Source organism: Geospiza fortis, unplaced genomic scaffold (assembly GCF_000277835.1).
Source record: "Geospiza fortis unplaced genomic scaffold, GeoFor_1.0 scaffold173, whole genome shotgun sequence".
In the NCBI taxonomy this organism is placed as follows: domain Eukaryota; kingdom Metazoa; phylum Chordata; class Aves; order Passeriformes; family Thraupidae; genus Geospiza; species Geospiza fortis.
The window spans coordinates 59,363-67,011 of record NW_005054334.1 but is presented as its reverse complement, the minus strand read 5'-3'; the positions used below and the strand labels follow the sequence as shown (position 1 = coordinate 67,011).

General features: G+C 39.5%; 1 protein-coding gene across 1 annotated transcript in view; it reads left to right on the top strand.

The window, feature by feature from the left end:
* The first annotated feature begins 383 nt into the window (after window positions 1-383).
* The window catches only part of APPL2 (adaptor protein, phosphotyrosine interacting with PH domain and leucine zipper 2), a 28,988-nt gene continuing 21,722 nt past the window's right edge, over window positions 384-7,649 (top strand). Inside the window, exon 1 of the mRNA XM_014307384.2 lies at window positions 384-480. Within this exon, the coding sequence (XP_014162859.1) occupies window positions 457-480 (24 nt within the window). The 5' untranslated portion in view covers window positions 384-456. The remainder of the gene's footprint in view (window positions 481-7,649) is intronic.

Here is a 7,649-nt window from a genome sequence, read left to right as displayed (position 1 = left end):
TAAAGTGAGCAAGCAGTGATGTTTGACCCCCAGTCCTTAACAGGGTTTGAATTACTGTCGTCAGCAGGCACAGGAAGATATTCAGGATTTTTTACATCCCTAATTATGGACTATTGGAAGGACTGTTAGTAGGAGCAAGAGCCTGGGAGTTGGGACGTGGCTGTAGCATTTTATTAGTTTGCATCCTTGTGCCTCAGTTTACCATCCATAATAAAATAACCTATTTCCATGTGTTTAGAGATTCTGAATAAACAGAATCTTGCAAGTCAAGGGCATGTTATTTCTGATTGCTTTTTACTACCATCTCTTTGCAGTCGTTTGATTTTTTTTTAATATTTCCGCTTAGGACTGAAAACTTTGCTTTTTTTTCTTTTATTGAAGACTCGTTCTTTGCTCAGTGTCTTTGAAGAAGATGCAGGAACCCTTACAGAATACACAAACCAGTTGCTTCAGGCAATGCAACGAGTCTATGGTGCCCAGGTAATTTTTCATTTGTATTTCTTTTGTTGTATCTGGAGTGGAAGATAAATTGCTATTATGATGCTGTTATTTACATTAGAGTTGCTAAGTACATGTTTCTTCTGTGGTTCAAGAGGAGTTGTGGGTGTTTTTCATCTGATAGCTCAACCTCTTCCTACCCTGATGCTCAGAAAAGTAGTATTCATTAAAAAAAAAGAAGTTCTTTATTTTGTCTGCAAACAAATAATCAGAGTAAAACTGTGCTGTGTCCTTACCTTATGGTACATTGGAAGGCCAGCCTTGGCAAAATTGCTTGCCAAAATGCAGACACGATTCCCAGGTCTGCACACTGACTTTAGGCACCTAACTTTGATGCTGTGACTCACCTCATGGAGGGAACTGCCCATGTCCATTGATTACAGAGCAGATGTGCACTTTGGGTCATACTAAAGCCAAGTGCCTAGAGTAGTTGTGAAAAAAACGAGCAGGAGCAGAAAAAGTAACATTTTCTAGTGTTTACATGACCTAGATGACTAAATCCCTTTGAAAGTAAAACCTGTAAGAGAAATTGCATGCAGTGCTTTGGAAAATGTAAATCTGAGTGATTTTCAGTGAAGTTGATTCCCATGTGCATAAAATTAGGTGTTTCAAAATTCCGTATCTGGGTCTTTAAAGACATACACAGTGTCTCATGGAAGTTTTGCAAGTATTTATGTAGGTTAAATTCCTGAGTTCACTAGAAACAACTTTTCTATTCTTAAACCAGTAAATCAGAGCCCACAGAGAGATTAAGAGCTATGGGGTATTTTGAATTTCCCTGAAGAGTGCCTGATCTCTACATTATTAGAAATCAGCTCAGCTGTAAGTCTTGCTATAAGCGAGTATGTGTCCATTTGATGGGATTGCTCTTTGGATGACTGATAGTTTGCCGTGGAAGAACCATTTGCCCAGGATCTGGCTGCCTACACCTGGAAGATCCAGCTTTGGAGAGCTTTACAGTCTCCACATCTTGGATGTTGTGCAAATGCAGAGCAGCCAGAGGTTTGCAGCACAGCTTAGGTACATAGGAAATTATGCAGGGCATGGCCAAGGGCTCGAGAGGTGGCATGAAATCAGCACTAAAAGTCAAGGATAGGCATTTTGGTAGAATCACTGTGCTTTAAGAGTAACAAAGAGTGTGGGCATGTTGTGTGGTAGGAATCTGACAGCAAAGACTGGGTAGGATTGAAATGGATGAAGAAGGGAATCCGGAGATAAATCTGATTCTTAATGTCCACCCTGAGGGCTTCACGTCCGTTTCCACTGCTGATGACATTTTAGGATGGCATTTTAGGAAGTGGTTGCTCTATGTGATTCAAGAAAAAAAAAAGTGCTTTTTCTGCTTTTCTTTGCCTCTTCCTTTTCATCTTGGTTTTTAGCCTTCTTCATTTCTGTTTCACCACAATTACATTTCCTTTTTCTTCTCATTGTCTCAGTACATTTACCCATCACTATTTTGCAGTACTACTGAGTCTACTTCATTTTCCAGCACTTTTTCACCACTTCTTTCCTGAACACTAGTTTGATGTAAGTATTCAGTCGCTTGTGACTATTTGATATAAAATTTGATTCTTTAAAATAGGTCTTAGGCGTTTGATGCAGTTTTGAGTTGTAGAAATAGAAGGGTAATGCTGAATTGTCTACTAAATATAAAGTTAGTTATGGAGAGTTAAGAGAAATGTATGTGGTATTTCTTGGCTGCCTAATCACAACTTGAGAGAAAAAGCACTTTTGTTGATATGTTATCTGGGCCTCAATAGCTGCATGTTAGGAGGTGTTACCAACCCTGTAAAAGCTGAGCATTGAGAAGCCACTTTCTGAATTTGCCTTTTTATTTTCATGACTTAAATTTTGACTCTGCAAAGTCAAATTTTCTCTTTGCAAAGTCATTGTCATCTCCTGCTCTGATTTCTGTGTCTTTAAGGTAGGAATTACAGTTACTGACCTACTTTAAAGCAGTGGCCATAAAATGAGTGGGGTCACAGTCAAGGCAGTCAGACAAAGCATCAGTGGGTTGTACTAGTCTCCAGTACTGAAAATTCAGGGTTTATGCCCCCTCAAAACACTTATGACAGTTTAAAAAAATGTTAATTTTGTTTTCTTCCATAGTTTTTTCTGAACTTTAACATTTCCCAGATGTTTTAACCATGTTTTCAACATTTTTTGGCCTAGCTTACTAGAAATTTGGTGTTTCTTCTAATGAAAACTCAGATTTTCATGTTATTCAAATCACTGTAGCTTGTGATCAAATAACAATAGTTAATGGTTCTGAGGAGATTCAGTGCGGAGTCTCAGGGGAGTAGCAATTAGTACCAACTACATGCTGTCTATAGCTGTGTCAAAACACTGCTCTGTGTGGAGAGCCACACTAAATTTGTAAAGTGACAGCTCAAACTGCTTTAAGCACTTGGATCAGTGCATTTGAAAGGAGTGTGAAAAATAAATACTTGCCCATATTGTAAAAAACATTTAGGAAAATAGGAATCCTTTTGAACATCTTTTCAGACTTACATGTGTTCGAGCAGGACTTTAAAAAGAGTGTAAGGAGGGATGTGCAGCATCCTGTGTAGCAGTGGCTCTGCTGCCTGGGCTGCAGCTGGGTGATGCATGGATAGCAGATTGCCTTGGCTGCAGTGTGGCTGCAGCAGTGCTTTACAAGACTCTGGTTGCCCTGCAGGATGAGGACAGTGCTCTCACCTCCCTGGGCACCCACACCACATGGGATCAGGTGGTAACTCTTTAGTGCAAAAGAAACTGTGATGCTACAAGGTAGATGCAGTGTGCGATGCCCTGATTAAGAAGTCACAGGACCCAAAAGTGGCACTAGAGGAGTGAGGTTGCCCTGATGCCCTGATTAAGAAGTCACAGAACCCAAAATTAGCACTGGAGGAGTAAGGCTTGTTGATCCGGCAAACATGTGATTAAATACAGTGGAGCATTTTTATATTCAGCAAATAAACCCCACCCGTGTGAGTACATACTTCCTGCTGTAGATCTCCCAGCTGTGCTGTAGTACTCTGGAATAGTTACCACAGAAGTGGTCTTATACAGGAGATCTTCCTTACAGAGTTTATTCTTGTAGTGCTTCCTTCTTGTGTGCAAGCCCTGATGTTGCATCTGGCATTACTGCTGATTTCTGTGAATGTTGTGTTTGTCAGTCTGGATGTTTTATTACCTGAGCAATATTATAATGCAGCAGCAAGCAAGGACTGTTAGAAAATGTAATTTGCTGAATTTACAATGCTGAGCTTCTTGCAATAGTGTATGAGCAAAGTATGCCCAGTTTACCTTCCTGACCGCTGTCACAGTAAATTGTTTTCAGAGCTTTGCTATAATTTCCAGTTTTCCATCATGCTCTAGAAATGGCTGAGCAGGGAATCTTCACTTGAAGCAAAATGCCCTTAGGAAACTCGGGAGACTCTTGTGTCTCTGCTGACTATTAGAAGAGATAAACAGTTGAGCAGGTGAGAGGAGAGTAAAATGCAGTATTTTGTCATTGTAAAGATATTTCATCTCATGAGTCCTGACAAACCTGTCTAGATACAGGGGCAGTGATGTCAGAAGAGGAGTAGAAAGAGACAAATGTTGTATTTATCAATATATCTGGAGAGGGAACAGCATGGGAATTGTGAAGCATGATCTTGTTCAGCATCTCTGTCTCTGTGAGCAGTTGTCTTGTGATTCCAGGGGCACATGGGCAAAGCAGCAACAACTGCTGTGGCTCACTGCCTTTTTACATTGACTCTTACAGAAACTTTTGACAATTATGGAATAGTCTTGGTTTATAGGTACCATGTTATGGGTGTCAGGACAACTTTAATCTGTCAAGCTATTTTTAAAGTAGTGCTTTATAAATGTTACTTCTCTCTGCAAATTCATGATTCCTCATGTCTGCATTTTTCAATAGTGCTGCTTGTTTGATTTTCCTGTGTATTGCCTTCAGGAGGCTGTAACTCAGTAGCTGGGTGTCAGGCTCTTTAGACTTTGCATGGACTTTCATATTGATTATGTTGCATAGCTAACCCCAAGTGCTGAGAGTTCTTGCTTATTTAGCAAGTAAGCACTGATACAGCTTTTCTTTTAATTGTTTTCTTTTCATGTCTGAGGGAACAATTGTGTTGGCTTTTCAAATTATAAGACCTTTTTTTTCCTAAAACGTTTTGATGGAATAAAAATTAAGTTAGCATTTTATAAACTTCTAATTTAACATAGAGAAGCTTCAGCAGAGTGTTAGAATGGGACAAACATTTGCAATAAATGACAATTGTCATCACTGACTTCTGTGAAATACTGTGTGTATTATTATTCCATACTTGTAAGTTTGCATCATACCTCTTAACTTCCTGAGGCTTATTCACCATATATTGCTGACAGAGATAAGCCGAAGATTACTACATGAGAACTAATGTATTTAATAATATTACAATTATTTGTAATGCCATTAAAAAGGCGTGGGAGTTGGGTTTAGTGCTGCCTATAAAGTCAGAGTTGTCACCGTGCCTGGAAGCAGGTTAACATTGTCCTAAGAAGGATCTGGGGGTCTGAGGCAGCATGAATGTATAGATACCCTGCTGATAGTAATTGTTTTGACAGAAGAGGTTCTTTCTGTACTGAACTAACCATCCTGTACCTGCTTTTGGTGTTTTTCAGCAGAGCTTTGACTAGTTGCTTCTATTCCTTGGAGCTACTGGATGATTCTTTGTTGAACTGTTCGCATTTGTTAGGATAGGATGCCATGCTGTGAATCACCACAAGGGCAAGCCATATGTTAGCCTGATCTTGTAAAATGGGGTTCAGCCTGAGCACCCTGGTGATGCTTAGCTTCCGCAGCCCTGGGTTCATGTTTCCGAGCCATTTAATATGCAAACCTAAGCCTGTAGGTCTGTGCCATTTACTAGATTGCTGGATAATTCTGTTTTGTAGGAAGATAAGCATATGTAAAGTGAGCTGCGTAAAACTGTTGTATCAAGACCCAGTTCTTTCTGTGCTGTGCCTGATTTTGAAGGTAAATGTGTTGCCTGGTTCTGAAGGGGTGGACAGGCTGGAACTACCTCCTGGGTCTTCCACTTCAATCACATACCTGGGTCTTTTTTCTCTTTGATGAGGCATTAAGTTTTCCCAGATGTAAGCCAAAACTTATTATGTGTTATTCTGGACATAGAGAGTGCATGTATAAATACGTTTGTTTATATGAAGCAGCCTTTGGCAGTTCTGTGTTACAGTTACTTGTAGTTTTTAAAATGTTAACTGTAGCTGGAATAGGAAAGTTGCTTTGCAGAAAGCTTCTTGGAACTGGGTGTGCTGGTATAGTTCTGTGTCTTTAGAAGTTAATTTATAGCTTGACTTAATCCTTTACATGCCCTCAAATCTGTAGTCTGTTAGACAACTGTCTAGAGAAATATCTTTGGATTTCAGCAGTCCTCAGAGTCGTCAGAGTTTATTTTGGAAAAATGCAGAGATCTTAAAAATGGATGGACTGCCTCACTGGGAAATGGTAAATGGCATGGATATTTTATTACAGAGGTTAGAGAAGAGTCAGTCTCTTCTGATGATATGAACAGCTTAGTGAATACAAGTGATAATGAAGAAGGTGGAATCAACCACATGTCTTTACTCTGGGCACTAGCTTAGAAAGTAAGATAGACTTTTTTTTTTCCCACTGACTTTGAAGGCTGGGTCAGGTATTTAAGTAACTTGAAAATTAAACAATATTTTTTAAACTAGCTGTTTTTCATTTCTGGTAGATTAATGCTAGAATCAAGACCTGCTTCCATTACCTTATTCATTTGAACTGGACTTACAGAAATTTATTCCTAGGGCTATCATGCAAGCTAGGTTTAGAGAAAAGGGGAAAAAAAAGTCAGCACATCTATAATCACTACTGATTTAGTTATACTTATTTATGTATGTTTTTTTTATTCCTTCTGCTACACTTTTTTTACATTAATGCTGCAGAGATGTCTTACCTGTTAAGCAAAACCATCTAGTGCAAATGAATTTATTTGCAAGGCCCAGTACTGGTTACATTTGCCTTCATTTTAGAAGGCTTCAGTTTCTGTTCAGGATTTTTTTTTGAGTTTTTGTGTGATATATCATCTCATTGATAGCTGTCCTACTCCATAAATGTGGGATGAATTCTGAAATGTCAAGATAATATGGAAGAGATGTGGAATCATGAATGTATTGTAGTTTTTCTTTTGCAGTGGTATATTGCATTGCAGTCACTTCAGGACAAAGGAAATCAATGTTGCTGTATCCATGGAAATAGATTAAAACCTGTTAAAATAATTTGCCTGGATTTAGTGGATCTATCAACAGAAGCAATGGAAATAACTTCTAAGTCTTGAGACTGAATGGCAGCAGGGTAGAGGCTGGGGGGGGTGGGGGGTGGGGAAGGGCTGAAGAGGAAGAAATGGGAGGAGGATTAAACTAAACTTTCCCAGATTAGTGTGCTTAGCAATGCAGTATTACCACTAGGTCAGCAGAGCATTTTGCTTGCTTCTTGTTCCTTATGCAGTGGAGTGTGTTTCAGCTTGCTAGCTTAATTTGATTTGTTTACAGTTTTTGGGCGTGTGCCTGTTTTGTTTTGATTTTTGTTTGGGTTTTTTCCCCCAAATGATACAATGAATGATTTTGTACCTCTGATGGTAACTAAGTCTGGCAGGTGTTAGGAGGGAGGATGAAGGACTCGGGATTAATTTTTCCACATGGGTAGGGATTGAGTAACAAGTTTGTGGTGCTCTGACACAAAGAACTGAGCCAATAAATGAAAAATGTGACCAGCTGGCAGCAGTGGGTTGTGAGTAATATACTCACTGTTGTCCCCAAATCAGCCTAAAATCCCAAAGTAAGTTTTGTGTCAGGCACACCTCTCAATTTATTCTGTATCTGGACTAGTAGGCTACGAATGTCTGCTTGGGGTCTGTAATTAACTGTTGTCGCCTGGTGGTGTACTTGGTAAGGTGTTGTTCATTTACACCCCTTTGAGATCCTTAGAGTTTCTGTGTTCTCCCATTATCCTGTCACATACTGGAGATCACTCCTGGGGAGTGGTGATCCCTGGAAGATGCTTATTCCACACACCTCTTTACACTGCCCATCTTCAAACTGCCCCACCCAGATGAGTAGTGATGCCCTTTGAATATTAAGTG